Here is an 18,809-nt window from a genome sequence, read left to right as displayed (position 1 = left end):
AACTCGCCGCGAGCGCCGAGCGCAGTGAAATCATTCAAAAGGCACGGCCGGCCCGGCGCCCCGCCGCACGCTGGGGACGGTAGTCCTCGCCCGCCGGCGGCCCGCGGGGCTCGCCGCCCGAGGGACTACAACTCCCAACATGCATCGCGAGGGGCGGCGGCGGCTGAGCGAGGGAGTAGAGCGGCCCCTGCTGGGAGGCGGCGCACACTGCTGCGAAGGGGCGGTGGCGGGCGGCAGCAGCCGTGCGTGGGGCGGGCCGAATGTGACCCTTCACAGTCCGATCTGTCGTCTACGGCATCGGACGGGAGCTCAGCGGCAGCCCAAGCGTGGGCGCAGCACCACGGGGCCGGACGGACAGCATCCTGCTAACAGCAGAACCACAGAGCCGTGGAGAGAGAGCTCAAGGATCGCTTGGTCCGACTGGCGAAAAGCCTGGTCTGAACCAGACGGGCCGGCAGCCTGTCAGAGATGGATAACGAAAGCCTGATCCCGCCAGGGTTCAGAAACACCAATATCCTCTCCAATTCCTTTAGCCCCCAGTGTGGCTGCTGCGCGGCCACTGCACGGCGCTTCACGGGAAGCAGACGCCCGAACGCCATGAGGCTGGGGGGAGGAGGCGGGGAGAAAGCACTTGCAGCAGGGCTGGCAGCCGGGGCGCACAGCAAGCAGCTGAGCACAAAAGGAGAGCACCGTGCGAGAGGTGCGACAGCAGTCGCCTCAGGTGCGATGGGATGGTTCGCCCTCGCCAGAATGGAGGGTGTAGCAGGCCATGCGTGCACGGAAAGAACAAAAGGCTAACGATAGGTACGGGTGTCAGCCCCCCGGCTCACACACGAGCTGCCAGGGTCTCCTTTGTTTCCACTGTTTCATATCTCCAGTGCGGTTCCTGCTTCAAGTAGTTCTCCATCTGCTGGCTGGGAACAACAGTCGTGTCTCTCGGCATCGTGGGATCACAGGATGTTAGGGGCTGGAAGGGACCTCCCATAAGTCATCGAGTCCAACCTCTCTGCCAGAGCAGGAGCGTAGAATCTAGCTCAGGTCGCACAAGATAAGCACATCCACGGGGCAAGGTGCTCCGGACGGCCCAGCAGAAGGAGGAAAATGCTTCTCTAGCATAAATATTTATGCTCTTCTAGCATAAATAGTTGAGAGGCAGCAATGCTTGGGCAGCTGTCCTGCTTGAGAAAAGAAGCTGCCAGTCTGGTGGGAAAATGTGATCAGCTGCTGCTACAGGTTACAGAGTTTGGCAACTAGGGCGACAAAGACACAGAAACTGGGATACTCATTTCTCCACCATGGGCAGAATTAATTTCTGGACCATAATGAAGACCAAACAGAGCATGACGCTCTCTTGATTGGACCATTGTAATTGCTAATCAGCTGCATGAAAGCAGTGTGAATGTGCCCCTGCTTTACACCTGGTTGAGGGAGATGACTGCTTTAGCTCTCCATCAGCTGGAGAGTTTGCCTGGTTTCCATCCTATTTTACTCTCCTTTACTGCAGGAAATACAGCTTAGATTTCCTTCTAGTGTCTAAACGAACTGGTAATGAACTGGTAAGCAAATGCCAAACAGAATACAATTACGTTTTGGAGCACTCCACAAGGTCTAGAACATAAAGCAAAGTATTTGTTCACAGCTCCAGTTTGGTTTTTTTTTTCAAGTTACTTTCAATTTATGCCTGTGTTCATCATGCTCTGTCCTGATACATATAAATCCTTACCTAAATCACTTATATAGTGGCTGCACACTGCCTCTCCAGTGTCAAGCTGCCCTAGACCATTTATTCTTCAGGGCCTTGACTCTGCCTCACTTGCAGGAGTGTATTTGTCCCGTGAGCACTGATGGAACACTTGAACAGCTGGATGTAAGCCTAAGTCGGTGTCCTCTGCCTAGTGCGTGTGTGTGTGTTTGGATAAGATGCCTACAGAGAGAAAGGATTGCTCCTAAACACGTGAAAAAAGAGTCCCTCTGAGCACACAGCAGATTTATTTTTGAGAGTGGCCAGTAAGTATTTCGTGTCTTTCATGGAAAAAGTGATTCCCATCTAAGATCTGCAGGTGAAAATAGCCCTGAAAGCAAACGATCTGTTCAAAGGAATGCTTGGCATTTGTGCGACAGTCTTCAGAGGAGGTTCACAGAACTGCCTAACGATTGCTTAAATGTTTGATGTAGATAGTTCCTGTTTATATAGCTTGATAACCGTGTAACAACTGCGAAGTGTAACACCTCTCATACAGAAGTATGCATTAATTTCTGTGAATGGCTTTGGATTCTGAGTGCTTTGTGTGTTGAATTTCCACTCCAGCTCTGGCGTTCAGCAGTACTAAAGCCAGTGGGAGCTGCAGATGTACATGCAGGGACATGCACCCGTGAGCCAGGTACAGAGAACACGTTTTCAAACTGGTTTTTAGCAGGTAGCTGCGATGCACTCAGCTAGAAGGAGGTCCAAGAAAGCCACAATTCTTTACTGTAATCTCTAGAATCCTCTTCTCAGTAATAAAGATATTATAGATATATATAAAAGGTGACTTGTTTCAGAGACAAGACTAAACATTAATTCCATGTAACTCTTAGAATAGAATCCTAGAATCATAGAATAGAATCAACCAGGTTGGAAGAGACCTCCAAGATCATCCAGTCCAACCTATCCCCCAGCCCTATCCAATCAACTAGACCATGGCACTAAGTGCCTCATCCAGTCTTTTCTTGCACACTTTCCAGGATGACTGCTAGGAAAATCACCTCCTTTCCTTTCTCTACAGCACTACACATTTACCCCCCCCCCCCCCCCCCAAAAAAAAAAAAAAAAAGATTTTTAACCTAATCCATTTTTTGGTCTTATGTAAACAGTTGAGCAGTAACTCAAAGTGGTGCTCACCAACAACTCACCCACTCAGGTGTTCTTGCAGTCAGCCCAGCTATCTGAGAGGAAAGCTGACCAAAGCTAAGCCCCTGGTGTTTATTTATATCGGGTGTCCCAGGCACCCCTGTGGCCTGTACAGTTAAAGATTTCAAAAGTAGAAGGAAACAAATCAGACCTCATGCAGTACCTTTGAAAATCTGTCTCCAAAGGTATAAGTCAAAAAGCGATTAATGAAGTAGAAAGCTTTCATTATTTGAAGCATATTTATTGCATTGCCTTCTCCTGTGGAAAATAGCACCCAGCTGTGAAATGGAAGGCAGCTAATTGATTGCAGCAGCAGGAGCAGGAACTAAATGTGTTTTCTGCTCTTCTTTACGTACAAAGGAAAGAAGAAAAGGGTCAGCATAGGCACTGTTCATTGAGGCTAACTGCTGCTCCAATTCTCCATAGAACACATCAGTTTTACAGCTTCTTATGGAGCATTGAGTGTAACCAGTGCAGATGCTCCGTCCTGGCTGAAGGATTACTCCTCTCTGTGTAACATTCGCTGAAAGACTTGCACCAAATGGCAGTGCACAAAGAGATCTGAAAAGGCTGGAGGCGATTTACTGTTCCAGGGCTAAAGAACTTTGTCCTCTCTGATGCACAGGCTGCCTCCCCCATGTCTCCTGCTTCAACAGCTCTTACCAGCCATTGACCTAGCAGGAAAGAGCCAACAGAGGAAAGAGAGCATTATCCTGAGCCTGGCAAATATAATTTCTATATTTTGTTCTCCACTGCTTCTTTCCAGAAGAATAAAGCCAGGATATCCCCTAACTGAATTACTCAGATGGCTGTGAATGTTATCTTGACGATGCAAGACAAGCAAACAGAAAGGAAGTAATGAAGTGGCATTGAAGGAATGAGAAAGGAAAATGCAAAGCCAGAATGATTCCTGCTGGGAATAGTTTTCCTCAGCTTTTTCTGTCTAGTTCTGCAGCAGGCTTTAGTTACAGTCTAATTTCCCAATGAGAAGAACCTAGGTTAGAGTGAGAACTGTGACAGTCAATTAGAAAACTGAGATTTGTGAGATACCCTTGGAGATATCTCAATGACACTTCACACCATGGTGTCCTTGTTCCCCTCTTTCAAGAGTCTGCACTCTACTAGACTATTTAGTGTTTTCATAAATTAAGAATGAGTGGAACTAGTGTGTTTTGTGAAACTTATGCTGAGGTTGCCCTTTCCTCCTTCTCCAGTCCTGGCAAATAGATATGTTTTCACATTGAGCCTGATCCTGTGCAGCTATACCTGCAGGGTTGAATTTCTCTCCACCCTTTTTCCCCCCTTTTCCTCATGCTGCTTGCCTGTTCAGTAAACCTTTCAAAGGCCCAACCCCACCTTTAAATGCTTGCAGCTCACCACAGCCTCCTTTACTGGAGTTCTGTCATCAGCTCCTGCGTGTTTACATTCCTCCCATTCCCACTACAAACCCTTTGCTGCATGACCCCTGCTTTGTGACCATACCTAGGCTGCATAAATATCTCAGGGCACGCTTGTTTTCTGCAGGCCTTCTGTCTCCCTGTGACTGGATCAGCAGGAGTGGCTGGCTGGGTAAGCAGGGCTCACCCACTCCAGCCAGCATGCTTTCCTGCAGGATCACCACAGCCATGCAGTGAGATTCTGAAATACATCCTCAGCACTGTGCTTGGGCAGCACAGGGAGAATCGCTGCCTTTGCTGTATGCAGTCAGACCTTTCAATATTGGTCATGTGAACAAAGTTATGTTTTCAAAGCTTCCATGCTCCCGGGAGCTGAATTCTCTCTCCATGTGGTGTGGCAGCCATTTCCCACTCTGCTCCCTGTGCCCTCCTTTCATTGTGCTGATGTTGAGGTAGGAAATAGAGAAGAAAGGGAGAGAAGATGACTTTTTTTTTTTTGTGAAAGTTGGGTTGCCCAAGAATTTGGGCAGCAATTAGGAAATGTACAAAATACAGCAGATGGTGGTAGGGTTCTCACCTATTCCCCTTCCTTATGTGTGCTCCTAAATCTGGTTTGCTGCAGTTAGCAGTCTTGTTACCAGTGCCAGAGCTTCCTTGTCTCACTGTTATTCCAGCTAAACCCATTCATCCACTCTCCTGCACTTGTTGTGCTACAGGTGTGGAGTAAAAGCAGTTCCAGTCTCCCGAGACCAGGTAGCCCCAGCTGCCAGGACAGGTCTCCATGATGCTGCTGGGTGACCCAAAGTACTAGGAAATAAGAAAGCAAACATTAGAGATGACAAACCCAGCCTTGGGTTGAATGCTTGGAGAAGGAGGCTGCAGCTGCCTCATTAGCTGTGTCATCACACAGGGAACACAGGTGAAAGCACAGGACTCAGCAGGGCAACTTGGAAGTTAAAGAACCTGATGGGTGAGCAACAGCCCTGTTGCAACAAAGATGCTTCCACATCCACTTTGTTGAAAGCCAGTAGGTCTTGCATCACTATCAATGAGGATAATCACACACTGAGGTGCCAAACGATTCCTCCAAATATTTAGCTATTGAAAATAAAACCCAAGGAAAACAAACTTTGTGGTGCATGCCACTTCAGAGCAAAGTCGGTGAAGTTCATTTCTCCAGCTGTGATGAGGAAAAGCTTTTTGTTAATCAGCACATCCTGAGCGCTCAAAGTGCTTTGCTAATATTTTTCACCTACTGCTTAATGCTCCTCTCTCAGACAGCTGCAGCTGTCCTGGAAATAACTAAGGAAATTGTCTCTCCAACAAGGAGGGCTGACTTAGATAGATGATGGCATCAGGTGTGCATCTCTGTGGCTCTTGATGCTATCACTCTTTTCCGGCCACAAGACTACATTACTGCAAAACACAGCACTACAAAAGATGCTCTGGGGAGAATTAACTCCAGCTCAGCCAAACCCAACACAGTGCATTTGTTTCAAGTACAGCTCTAACAGCTTAGGGTGCTCTTCTGTATTAAGGAATCCTGTGTGGCACCTTGCCATAGGCAGAGACTGACAGGCTTTTTAAAGCACAAAGACAGAATAACATTAAATTGATTGATCCACATTTGGGGCAAAAATAAGCTTTACTTGAGACTAATTTTGTAAAGGAACAAATGTCTTACAGTAATTCTCTCCCCTGTAGAATCATTGACTCAAAATGCATTTTCCTGGCTTCTTAAGAACATTATGAGCTGTAATTTCTTCAGAGGAACGAGAGCTAATAACCTCTTTCATAATTACACATACTCCCTAGCCGTAGGTCATTTCCACTTGAAGGTAAACATGGCTCAACCTCAGACCAGTGCAAGAAAAAGAGGGTGTGGAGATGACTAACAAGGGACAAAATTAAGAGCACTTGATCAAAGAGATGAACTTTTCTGGAAGGATTATCAGAAAGGGAAAATCATTTATGTGAGGGTAAACAAAAAATGCCAGGAGAGGACAGGGCAGTTACAACAGGAGCAAACATGCAGTTGACAGAGGTGAATGTAATAATGAATACAATGTTAATAGAATACTAGATCTTTTGAAAGACAAATGAAGAAGAGGACAGGAATAAAGAACACACACACAGACACATATATATGGAAATAACATGGCAGAAATGGACAAAAGGGGGAAAAAACCCTGCCTCTTGGATTCCAGGCAAAAACTGTAGCAAGAAAAGATGAAAAAAAAAAGTTGCCCTCTGTTTGTTTTTCTCTAACTCCTGCCATTCCCTGCCCTCGCTGCACTACTCAGGTCTCTGTGCAGGTCTTGGGGCAAAGGTGCCAGGACAAAAACTGCTGCAGTGTGGCAGCTGCAGCCAAACGAGTGCCTTCAGTGCAGGCAGGGCCTCCTCAACGCGCTCCGTTCAAACCGGGACTGAGTGCTCCGGTCGTAGGGGAGGGCAGACAGTAAGAGACGTGGAGATGGATTTCTGTGGCCTCTCAAAGCCTGTGCTGGTGCTGCCCTCGCAGGGGAGAGCCCTGCGGAGCCCTCTGCTCGCTCAGGGACCGGGCAACACTGCCCTCTCGTGGACAGCCTGGCAGGTGCATGCTGGGCAGCGGCGAGGGCAGGGGCCAGGGCAGGGGCGAGGGCAGCAGGGAGGGCAGGGGCGAGGGCAGCGGCGAGGGCAGGGGCAAGGGCAGGGGCGAGGGCAGGGGCCAGGGCAGGGGCGAGGGCAGGGGGGAGGGCAGGGGCGAGGGCAGGGGCAAGGGCAGGGGGGAGGGCAGGGACGAGGCTAGCTTGAACTTGTTGCCGTTTCCTAAAACGTTCCTTAAAATGGGGGTACCTAACTCTTCTGCATCCCCATGGTGGAGATCAGCTCAGCTGGGAGAAAAGCTCGAGGACGAAAGTGTGACAGTTGCTCTGTCATCCGATAACCCCTCCCCAGCACTGAAGGCAGATGGGCAGCAGAGGAGGCCCATGGGCTGTGAGGAAGATGGGTGCGCTGAAACAGCCTGGCTAACGCCACTGCTGGCATCAAGCATGGAAAGGTACACTTGGCCCAGCCAAGGCAGGTGGTCAGAACAATCGTGAACGAGATCATGAAGTGCCCTGTGCTGCTCTGGCTGGCTCCAGTCAACTCAACTCACCTCCTGTGAACAAAAGGAGTTTGTGGCACTTCATGACAACAGTCAGGAAAGAGAAGTCAACACCCAGAAAAAGGAACAGCAAGGTCAGAGCAGTAGGAGGTGCTCCACAGAAGAGCAGGAACACCAAAAAGGGACTGTGGCCTATGAATAAGACCATGCCAGAAATGATACTTCCCCTAAGGCACTGCAGACCGTAGAGGACCTATTCTGAAGAAAAGGAGAGCAGGAGGAAGGAATGAGGAGCAGAACAGAAGTTCAAGGACTAACTGGCAGAAAGACACAGCTGTGCATGCAGCGCAGCCTCCTGCCACCACAGTAAAGAACTAACTGTAACCTGTGCAGGTCAGGAGGGCAGTGAGACCAGGATGTGGGAGGAGAGGCAGCAGCGAGATCGCAGCCATCGGGGCAAGACAGATGCCTGCTCCTCTCCTGAGGCTTGCTAATGGCCTATCAGCTGCCTAGCAAGAAGTGACCTTAGAGGGGACCGTGAGGACACAGGACTGTGTGGACAAAAGCTCCTCCAACCCTTCTGCCAAAGGCCATCCCACTCTCATCTAACCTCAGCACTGCAATCCTGCTGGGAGGGATGCACAGAGCTGGTGGTGGCAGAGCTGGACAACCCCTGGGTGATGCCAGAGTGACACACAGGGGAAGTTGGTGCCATTTCTGGGCCTGTCAGGCAACCTCAGTGTCCTTAATTCTCCATGGCACAGCTCGATGCAGAGGAAGGTGTTCAGTGTCCTTGTCTGCCCTGCCCACGGCTGACAGTACCATGGGGTTCTGGAGCTCAGCCTGCAGTAACTCCCTCTCAGTACTCCCCCTATCACCACCACAGCTGGAGATACTCAAGATGGTGATGTGGAGCAGGGACACCTGCTCCCAGTTTGGTTGGAGGGCTCGTGTGGCATCTGCTACATTACAGAGGAGATAGTTCAGCTCTGGTTGTGTCTGCAGGTAGCAGAGGTGCACCCCTCCAGTGTCCCCCGAGTCATGCTTTCAGTTCTGCCTAAGGGAAACCCCCATGGAAGGGGAAGAGAAACTGCAGGGTGAGAGGAGGTGCCACGGGACAGCCAGGGAGGGGTAGTGGAGGGGGAGACATTGTAGGGCTGAGGCTGTCTCTGGTCACCTCCTTGTCACTTTTGCACTGGCCACTGGTGACAATGAGAATGGAGCAGGGGGATGGTCCCCACCACTCCTGCTCCCACCTCCAGGGAGCACTTGGTGATGGGGACAAGGTTCCCTCCCAATGATGGTGGGGAAAAAAGGGTGTACCAGGCTGCAGCTGAATTCCAGGCACTCTCCTGGGGGCATTCATGGAGGAGATGGAGCTCGCAGCACTCGGCAGCATGTGAAGCTCCCACACTAATGATGTGGACAAAGATCCATGGAAATGAATCTGCTCATCCACTTCAGCCCCAGGGAACAGGCCTTGGGATGAGTGGACCAGAATCTCATCCCAACATGGGGATCCTGCCTGGCCAAGTGCCACTGCTCCAAGGGTCCCATGAGTGTCAGTGGGATGCAATACCTCTCATGTCCCACAGTCTGTCTCCACTTGGACAGCATCACACCGCAGCTGCCACAATCTTCACCTGCAAGCCTGTCCCAGCTCTGCCTCTGCAGCTTTGCCACACCACCAGCTTCTAGGTGAGGCTCATCAGCATGACCTGGCTGCAGGAGGGCTGGGAGGTGACAAAGAGTTGTAGGGCAGTGAACAGTCTGTGTGCATGCGAATCTGAGGGATATGACCAGGCTGGGGGAAAAGGATTCATCTTCCCTGCAGGAAAGACAGCCATGGCAGGGTGAACATGCCCATCTGCACAGAGCAGCTGGAGATGTCTGTGCTGTGAGCAGCAGGCATGCTGTGTATGACTGGTAGCAAGCATCTTTTCTGTATGGGATAGTGGATGCAGCCCATGGCCAAGTGGCATTTCCATCTGCAGTGGGGATAGAAAAGAGGGCTTGGGTCACCCTCACTGCCTTCATTATCATGACGCTGCCACAGTTGTGAGTGACTCCTCCTGCAGCTGGTGGGGTGGCCTTGCTTCTACTCAAATTCCCTCAGCACTTGCAGCCACACTCAAGATGTCCCAGTGCAGCCTACCCCAGGCAGAAACCATGGGGCCCTCCCTGAAACCTCAGTGCCAGCCTCATTGGCTGCCAGGGCCACTAGTCCCAGTCGAGCTGCCTAAGCACTGCCACTTTGAGCAGAAGCATGTGGCCACCTCCCTCACAGTGCCTTCCTCCTCTTGCTGCACCCACTGCTGAAGGACTGGGGTCTGACAGGTGGCACCATGCAGCCCTTGCACTGCTGCCTTCTCCTTCTCCTCAGCCTCTCTGGAACGTGGGCAGAACTGGAAGGTAAGTGAGAGTCCTGATTCACTCACATCACCTCCCATGCCTCTGTGGCATTCCAGAGGCAAGGGGCATCCTACTCCCTTGCTGCCTTGGGCATTTGCCTCCTCATCGTTCCTTGTTCCATGCCTCCAGCCCAAAAGGGATGTAGCCATCACAGGTGAGTGCAGGGCATGGGAACTGGTGCTGCCAAGGTGCTGCCCACAGGTCCCTGCAACTCCAAGGACCCATCATTTCCCAGCCCCTCTACTCTCCCCAGCCCTCTCACCCCACTCCCATCTCTTCCAGTCAATCCATGTCTCCTACAGGGAGCGTCACTCTCCGGCTGCTCCATACTTCTACCTTCCAAAACAGCTCGTTTGTGGACACAGAAGGGCTGGGCTTCTTGGAAGACATTGAGGTTGCTTCTCTTGATAAACACAACTGGAACATCCGCTTCTACCAGCCCTGGGTGCATGCAGCCCTGCCCCGTGGTGACTGGAAAGCCCTCGAGGACATGATCAAGATCTATTTGCATAAATTCACCCACCTGATCAATGAGGGTGCCACAGAGAACGGTGTGCCCTGTGAGTACCTGCTGATCTCTGCTTCCTCCCTCTGCATAGCACCTGGGAAGTGGTGAAGGAGCCAGCAATGCAAGTGCTGCACAGAAGATGCTGACCATGCCCACAGGACAAGTGCAAGCCTCTCACACAGCCTTGCTCTGCTCTCTGCCCCTCCAGACCCCTTCGTGGCCCAATGTAGGGCAGGCTGCGAAATCTACCCCAACAGGACCTCCCGGGCCTTCATCTATGCAGCTTACAATGGCCAAGACCTCCTCAGCTTCGATCTAGACAATCACACCTGGATCCCCTCCCAAGACACCAACATATCGCAGTACGTCCTGGATGTGCTGCAGAACTACACTGCCCTGAGCGAGATGCTGGAGGTGCTCTTCAATGAGAGCTGCATCGATGACCTGCAGGTGATGATGCACTATGGGCAGGCAGCTCTGGAGAGACAAGGTGAGACCACCCTGACCCTGGCATGGCCAATCCAAACCCAACCACACTGTGACCAAATGGTGCCCCAGCAGGGCTCCCCTTACCCCCTTGCTTTCTCCCCCCAGAACTGCCCGTGGCTACAGTCTTTGCCCGCACGCCCAGCCCAGCCCAGCTGCTGCTGGTTTGCCGCGTCACCGGCTTCTACCCACGGCCCATCAGCGTGGCCTGGCTGCGCGATGGCCAGGAGGTGCCACCGGGCCCAGCGCTCAGCACCAGCAGCATCCTGCCCAACGCCGACCTCACCTACCAGCTGCGCAGCATCCTGGCCGTCACCCCCCGCGACGGGCACAGCTACGCCTGCCGCGTGCGCCATCGCAGCCTGGGCACCCGCAGCCTCCTCGTCCCCTGGGGTAGGTGCCACCTGCCAAGACAGGGATGGGGTTCCTCAGCTGCCCTGCCCCACGGCATGCAGCAACGCTGGCAAAGCTCACGGCAGCCTCTGCTTGTGTTTCTTAGGGCACTCAGAGGTGGTGCTGATTGCAGGGCTCGGGGCCGGGCTGCTGGCAGCTGTGGCCATGGCTGTCATCGTGGTGCTCTGGGTGCGGAGACGCAGGTGAGGTCCTTTCTGTCCCTTGGAGCAGCAGTGGGGGAGGAGGAGAGTAGAGAATCATAGAATCACAGAATGGTCTGGGTTGGAAGGGACCTTTGCCATCAGCAGGGGCATCCTCAGCTAGATCAGGTTACTCAGAGACCTGTCCAGCCTCACCTGGAATATCTGCAGGGATTGAGCCCCAGCCACCTCCCTGGAAAACTTGTTCCAGTGTTCCACTATGCTAATGGTGCTGCTCTGCTCTAGTTTGAAGCCATTGCCCCCTATCCTGTCCCTGGAGGCCTTTGTAAACAGTCTGTCTGCAGCCTTCTTGTAGCCCTTCAGGTACTGGAAGGCAGCTGTTAGGTCCCTGGATACTTACCTTGTCCAGGCTGAACATTCCCAGCTCCCTCAGCCTGTCCTCCTAGCAGAGCTGCTCCAGTGTCCTGATCATTTCATGGCCTCTTTTGTACCTTCTCCATCACATCCATGTCCTTCCTTTGTTGAGGGCCCCAGTGCTGGACACAGCACTCCAGGTAAGATCTCAGCAGAGCAGAGGGGCAGATTCCACTCTCTCATCTCTGACCATATTGTTTGCATGAGGCCCAGGCTGCCATTGGTCTTCTGGGCTGCAAGTGCCCATTGTTAGCTCATGCCTCAGCATCCATCAGCACCCCTCAAGTCTTTTCCTTTCCATTGCCTCTTCCCCCAGCCTCTACTGACAGTGAGCATTGCTCCAGAACAGGTGCAGCACCCTGCACTTGCTCTCCTTACACCTCATGAGGTTCACCTGGGCCTACCACTCCAGATTGTCAATCATGTCCCTCTGGCATATCAACAGCACCACTCAGCTTGTGTCTTATGAAAACTTGGAGGTCATGCCCAGGGGATTGCTGCAATTAGTATCAAAGCTCCTTTTCAGGCTCTCTCAGCTGCTGCCTCCACCCTCACAAGGTCTCTTCCACGGAGCACACATGAGCTGTTCCTTTCTCATTCCAGGAAGCCCCAGCAGATGGAGGAATCCGAGTCCAGGAATTCCATCCTGAGCAAAGAAGCTTAGGACAAAAGGGAACCAGCAGCCCCCAGTTTGTTCTACCTCCCTCAGGGGGACACAAAAATCACCATTCTTCTGCTTTCAGAAAACTCTGGGCACTGCAGAGTGTGAGATGAAGTCGACTGCGAGGTTTAGACACACAATGTGAGGAGCTCCTGACCCACTTTGATTTGCTAAGCAGAGCAGGATGCAGGTCTGAGAGCTTCTCACTCCTTGCACATCTTACCTGAGGGCATTGCCCCATGCACCCACTCAGGTTCCTCAGGGCACCCAAATGCCCAGGGGCACTTTCCCCTGCTTCTGGTACAAGGACACATCTGTTACCTGCTAAGCTGTGGCCTTCTGCTGTCACTTTCCAGCATGGCTCCCAGAAGCTGCTCTTACTAACCCTACTGAGAAATACTTGTGCTGAGGCTGAACTGTTCCACACAGACTAACAGAAACAAGCTGCTGAGCAAGGTGCTAACACAGAACCTCTGATGGAACTTGTGTGAGCTGCAGATGTGTGCAAAAAGAAATTAAAAGCCTTTGCATTTTTGCTTTTTCTTCAGATTGGAATGGGCTCAGAGAGGCTCTGAGCAGTTCCAAAGGGAAGCTGGAGCATCACTGCCCTGCTGCTGCTGAGGCAGCAAGTCCCAAAGCAGGGAACACAACAAAGCAGCTGTGCTTGTGCACACACAAACACGCTCTGAGGTATCTCCTGGAAAGGAGCAGCTGTGCACACACAGGGGTAAAGTGCCCCAAGCCTCCCAGCGGAGGAGGAAAGGAAGCAAATCTCCCCCTGGAGACAGCACAGCTGATAGGCACTTGGAGAGTTCAGTTCTTGCTTCCACTGAACCACATGCTTGGACATGTGGCTTCAAAAGGTTTGTTGTCACAGGACAGCTTGCTGGCAGAGGAGAAGACTCTGGCAGCCCTGTGCCAGCCAGCCAACGGCTGAGTCAGAACAAAACACATCTGGCCTGTGGCCACGGTCTTCAGGACTGGTGCTTCCCTGGCCAAACCCTCTGAACCGCAGTGATGTGGGCAGGGCTGAATCTCCCTGACAGTCACCAGACAGCACCGCGGGGCGCAGGGGCCTCGCCGCAAGGGGAGGCAGAAGAACCTTTCAGCTGCGGGCAGGACTCACGTCGAGGGTAGAGAGCACAGCCTGAGCACCGACAGCACACATGGGACAAAGTAAGAGACAGAAATCCATGCCTAGATTTGGCTTACCATGGTTGGGAGAGTCGTTTGACACAGGGAGCCTGGCATCAGTCCCCCGAGGGGGCCGAGGGCCTCCCGGCCCCTGCAGACTGCCCAGCGAGGCAGTGGGCACGCAGGGCACTGCCAGCCAGGCTGCTTCTGGCTGCACTGCGAAGCTCTGGCAGCTGCGCGCTGGAGGAGATGGAATCGGCTGCTGGAGGCTGCGGGAAGCTGCTGCAGGGAGCAGGCTGCTAAGCCATCTGCTGGCCTGGGGCTGCTGCCATGGCTGCTAGGGCAACTCTGCTGTGGCTGCCAGGGGCAATCCGTTAAGGCTCTCAGAACCTGCTAGAGAACTGCTGAGCCGAGTCTGTCGAGGGCTGCTGGGAGCTGAGCTGCTTTTAGAACCTGCATCAACTGTGGAGGACTGCTGCAGCTGGGGACCCTGTGAGCTGCTGCCAGCCCAGGAGAGCTCTACCAGCACCCCACAGAGCTGCTGTCCTGCTGCTGCCCCCACTCGTGTTCGTGTTACCTCTGCTCGTGTGGTTGCAGACCGCATCACCCTGGTTGCTGTTGCTGTTAAACGCAGTGGTTGGCACTTGGCTCCACTTGAGTCTTAATTCCATTCCTGAGAACACTGAGTCACACTAAAGAGCCAATCGGGCACCCCTCAGGAGTTATGCTCAGCTGCACCCAGCCCCTCTGATGTCTGAGGACAAGCTGCAAAGCAAGGACCTTTAACTTCTGCTAAAGTGCCCACCCGTGCAGCGTGGCAGCGTGTTCCCTGAATGGAATGGAGCACCTGCAGCACTCAGGGGATGTGTCAGGATGAAGCTTATCCACCAAATCTGGAGAGCAGATGCAGCAGGTGAGCAAACCTGTTAAGAAAAGCTGGTCACACGCATGACATCCCAAGGGATCCTACAGCAACATGCACACACCCCCCTAGGTGTTTGGAGAGCTCTCTTCAGGCATCAGGTGTGCATCTCTGTGGCTCTTGATGTTATCATTCTCGTCCAGCCATAAAACTGCATCACAGCAAAACACAACACTATGAAAGATGCTCTGGGGAGAATTAACTCCAGCTCAGCCAAACCCAACAGAGTACAATTGTTTTGAGCTTTAACAGCTTGGGGTGCTTTTCTGCTTAAAGGCTGGGAGGTGACAAAGAGTTGTAGGGCCAGTGAACAGTCTGCGTGCATGTGAATCTGACGGATGTGACCGATGGCCAGGTGGCACTTCCATCTGTAGTGGGGATAGAAAAGAGGGCTTGGGTCACCCTCACTGCCTTCATTATCATGATGCTGCCACAGTTGTGATTGACTCCTCCTGCAGCTGGTGGGGTGGCCTTGCTTCCACTCAAATTCCCTCAGCACTTGCAGCCACACTCAAGATGCCCCAGAGCAGCCTACCCCAGGCAGAAACCATGGGGCCCTCCCTGAAACCTCAGTGCCAGCCTCATTGGCTGCCAGGGCCACTAGTCCCAGTCGAGCTGCCCAGGCACTGCCACTTTGAGCAGAAGCATGTGGCCACCTCCCTCACAGTGCCTTCCTCCTCTTGCTGCACCCACTGCTGAAGGACTGGGGTCTGACAGGTGGCACCATGCAGCCCTTTCACTACTGCCTTCTCCTCAGCCTCTCTGGAACGTGGGCAGAACTGGAAGGTAAGTGAGAGCCCTGAATCACCCACATCACCTCCCATGCCTTTTCGGAATCCCAGAGACAAGGAGCATCCTACTCCCTTGCTGCCTTGGGCATTTGCCTCCTCATAGTTCCTTGTTCCATGCCTCCAGCCCAGAAGGGATGTAGCCATCACAGGTGAGTGCAGGGCATGGGAACTGGTGCTGCCAAGGTGCTGCCCACAGGTCCCTGCAACTCCAAGGACCCATCATTTCCCAGCCCCTCCACTCTCCCCAGCCCTCTCATCCCACTCCCATCTCTTCCAGTCAATCCATGTCTCCTACAGGGAGCATCACTCTCCGGCTGCTCCAGATTTCTACCTTCCAAAACAGCTCGTTTATGGGCACAGAGGGGCTGTGCTTTCTGGAAGACATTGAGCTCGGTTCTCTTGATAAACACAACTGGAACATCCACATCTACCAGCCCTGGGTACATGCAGCCCTGCCCCCTGGTGACTGGAAAGTTAAAGAGGAGATGCTCAAAATCTATTTGCAGAAAGTGACCTATGTGATCAATGAGGGTGCCACAGAGAACGGTGTGCCCTGTGAGTACCTGCTAATCTCTGCTTCCTCCCTCTGCATAGCACCTGGGAATTCGTGAAGGAGTCAGCAATGCAAGTGCTGCACAGAAGATGCTGACCATGCCCACAGGACAAGTGCAAGCCTCTCACACAGCCTTGCTCTGCTCTCTGCCCCCAGACCCCTTCGTGGTCCAGTGTAGGGCAGGCTGCGAGATCTACCCCAACAGGACCTCCCGGGCCTTTTTCTATTTTGCTTACAATGGCCAAGGCATCCTCAGCCTCGATCTAGACAATGGCACCTGGATCCCCTCCCAAGACACCAACATATCCTGGTACTTCCTGGGTGTCCTGCGGAACTACACTTCCCTGAGTGAGCTGGCGGAGGTGCTCTTCAATGAGACCTGCGTTGATGACATGGAGCTGCTGCTGCGCCATGGGCAGGCAGCTCTGGAGAGACAAGGTGAGACCACCCTGACCCTGGCATGGCCAATCCAAACCCAACCACACTGTGACCAAACGGTGCCCAGCAGGGCTCCCCTTGCCCCCTTGCTTTCTCCCCCCAGAACTGCCCGTGGCTACAGTCTTTGCCCGCACGCCCAGCCCAGCCCAGCTGCTGCTGGTTTGCCGCGTCACCGGCTTCTACCCACGGCCCATCAGCGTGGCCTGGCTGCGGGATGGCCAGGAGGTGCCACCGGGCCCAGCGCTCAGCACCAGCAGCATCCTGCCCAACGCCGACCTCACCTACCAGCTGCGCAGCATCCTGGCCGTGAGCCCCCGCGACGGGCACAGCTACGCCTGCCGCGTGCGCCATCGCAGCCTGGGCACCCGCAGCCTCCTCGTCCCCTGGGGTAGGTGCCACCTGCCAAGACAGGGATGGGGTTCCTCAGCTGCCCTGCCCCACGGCATGCAGCAACGCTGGCAAAGCTCACGGCAGCCTCTGCTTGTGTTTCTTAGGGCACTCAGAGGTGGTGCTGATTGCAGGGCTCGGGGCCGGGCTGCTGGCAGCTGTGGCCATGGCTGTCATCGTGGTGCTCTGGGTGCAGAGATGCAGGTGAGGTCCTTTCTGTCCCTTGGAGCAGCAGTGGGAGAGGAGGAGAGTGTAGGGAATCATAAAATCACAGAATGGTCTGGGTTGGAAGGGACCTCTGCAGTCAGCAGTGGAACTCTCAGCTAGATCAGGTTACTCAGAGACCTGTCCAGCCTCACCTGGAATATCTGCAGGGATTGGGCTCCAACCACTTCCCTGGACAATCTGTTCTGGTGTTCCACTACCCTCATGGTGCAGAACTCGTTCCTCACATCCAATCTAAATCTGCTCTGCTCTAGTTTGAAGCCATTGCCCCCTAACCTGTCACTGCAGGCCTTTGCAAATAGTCTCTCTGCATCTTTCTTGTAGCCCCTTCAGGTACTGGAAGGTGGCTTTTAGATTCCCTGCTGCCTTCCCTTCTCCTGGCTGAACACCCCCATCTCCCTCAGCCTGTCCTCCTAGCAAAGTAGGATCAAATCAGATCAGATGTCCTGATCATTTTTGTGTCCTCCTCGGGACCTTCTCCATCAGATCCATTTCCTTCCTTTGCTGAGGGCTCCAGAGCAGGATGCAGCACTCAGATGAGGTATCAGCAGAGTAGAGCAGAGCAGAGGGGCAGAATCCACTCTCTCCATCTCTGGCCACATTGTTTGCATGCAGTCCAGGCTACCATTGGTCTTCTGGGCTGCAAGTGCCTGTTGTTGGCTCATGCCCAGATTCTCACCCCTCAGTAAGTACCCCTCAAGTCTTTGTCCTCAGGGCTGCTTTCTATTGCCTCCTCCCCCAGCCTCTACTGACAGTGAGCATTGCTCCAGAACAGGTGCAGCACCCTGCACTTGCTCTCCTTACACCTCATGAGGTTCACCTGGGCCTACCGCTCCAGATTGTCAATCATGTCCCTCTGGCATATCAACAGCACCACTCAGCTTGTGTCATATGGAAACTTGGAAGTCATGCCCAGGGGATTGCTGCAATTAGTAGCAAAGCTCTTTTTCAGGCTCTCTCAGCTGCTGCCTCCACCCTCACAAGGTCTCTTCCACGGAGCACACATGAGCTGTTCCTTTCTCATTCCAGGAAGCCCCAGCAGATGGAGGAATCTTAGTCCAGGAATTCCATCCTGAGCAAAGAAGCTTAGTGACCTAAGGGAACCAGCAGCCTCCAGTTTGTTCTACCTCCCTCAGGGGGACACAAAAATCACCATTCTTCTGCTTTCAGAAAACTCTGGGCACTGCAGAGTGTGAGATGAAGTCGACTGCGAGATGTAGAGACCAAATGTGAGGAGCTCCTGACCCACTTTGATTTGCTAAGCAGAGCAGGATGCAGCTCTGAGAGCTTCTCACTCCTTGCACATCTAACCTGGGGGCATTGCCCCATGCACCCACTGAGGCTCCCCAGGGCACCCACATGCCCAGGGGCACTTTCCCCTGCTTCTGGTACAAGGACATATCTGTTACCTGCTAAGCTGTGGCCTTCTGCTGTCGCTTTCCAGCATGGCTCCTAGAAGCTGCTCTTACTAACCCTACTGAGAAATACTTGTGCTGAGGCTGAACTGTTCCACACAGACTAACAGAAACAAGCTGCTGAGCAAGGTGCTAACAGGGAACCTCTGATGGAACTTGTGTGAGCTGCAGATGTGTGCAAAAAGAAATTAAAGCCTTTGCATTGTTGCTTTTTCTCCAGATTGGAATGGGCTCAGAGAGGCTCCGAGCAGTTCCAAAGGGAAGCTGGAGCATCAGTGCCCTGCTGCTGCTGAGGCAGCAAGTCCCAAAGCAGGGAACACAACAAAGCAGCTGTGCTTGTGCACACACAAACACGCTCTGAGGTATCTCCTGGAAAGGAGCAGCTGTGCACACACAGGGGTAAAGTGCCCCAAGCCTCCCAGCGGAGGAGGAAAGGAAGCAAATCTCCCCCTGGAGACAGCACAGCTGAGAGGCACTTGGAGAGTTCAGTTCTTGCTTCCACTGAACCACATGCTTGGACATGTGGCTTCAAAA

At 53.1% G+C, this 18,809-nt stretch overlaps 2 protein-coding genes across 2 annotated transcripts; both read left to right on the top strand.

The window, feature by feature from the left end:
• Window positions 1-10,076: 10,076 nt before the first annotated feature.
• LOC135182558 (T-cell surface glycoprotein CD1e, membrane-associated-like) lies at window positions 10,077-11,397 on the top strand. The gene is made up of 4 exons (XM_064156793.1): window positions 10,077-10,347; window positions 10,504-10,785; window positions 10,890-11,174; window positions 11,281-11,397. Exons 1-4 carry the CDS (start codon window positions 10,077-10,079, stop codon window positions 11,379-11,381), a joined length of 939 nt encoding a protein of 312 aa, XP_064012863.1. The 3' UTR covers window positions 11,382-11,397.
• A 4,144-nt stretch (window positions 11,398-15,541) lies between these two features.
• Window positions 15,542-18,433, top strand: LOC135182555 (antigen-presenting glycoprotein CD1d-like). The gene is made up of 5 exons (XM_064156789.1): window positions 15,542-15,812; window positions 15,967-16,248; window positions 16,352-16,636; window positions 16,743-16,839; window positions 17,890-18,433. Exons 1-5 carry the CDS (start codon window positions 15,542-15,544, stop codon window positions 17,915-17,917), a joined length of 963 nt encoding a protein of 320 aa, XP_064012859.1. The 3' UTR covers window positions 17,918-18,433.
• The last annotated feature ends 376 nt before the right edge of the window (window positions 18,434-18,809 follow it).

Source organism: Pogoniulus pusillus, chromosome 16 (genome assembly GCF_015220805.1).
Source record: "Pogoniulus pusillus isolate bPogPus1 chromosome 16, bPogPus1.pri, whole genome shotgun sequence".
In the NCBI taxonomy this organism is placed as follows: domain Eukaryota; kingdom Metazoa; phylum Chordata; class Aves; order Piciformes; family Lybiidae; genus Pogoniulus; species Pogoniulus pusillus.
This window is presented reverse-complemented; position numbering and strand designations above follow the sequence as displayed.

Coding starts and splice junctions, on each gene's coding strand:
- LOC135182558 (XM_064156793.1), top strand. CDS start 10,077: ATGTCTCCTACAGGGAGCGTCACTCTCCGGCTGCTCCATACTTCTACC. Junction 10,348..10,503: donor CACAGAGAACGGTGTGCCCT/GTGAGTACCTGC, acceptor CTGCCCCTCCAG/ACCCCTTCGTGGCCCAATGT. Junction 10,786..10,889: donor GGCAGCTCTGGAGAGACAAG/GTGAGACCACCC, acceptor TTCTCCCCCCAG/AACTGCCCGTGGCTACAGTC.
- LOC135182555 (XM_064156789.1), top strand. CDS start 15,542: ATGTCTCCTACAGGGAGCATCACTCTCCGGCTGCTCCAGATTTCTACC. Junction 16,249..16,351: donor GGCAGCTCTGGAGAGACAAG/GTGAGACCACCC, acceptor TTCTCCCCCCAG/AACTGCCCGTGGCTACAGTC. Junction 16,637..16,742: donor CAGCCTCCTCGTCCCCTGGG/GTAGGTGCCACC, acceptor TGTGTTTCTTAG/GGCACTCAGAGGTGGTGCTG.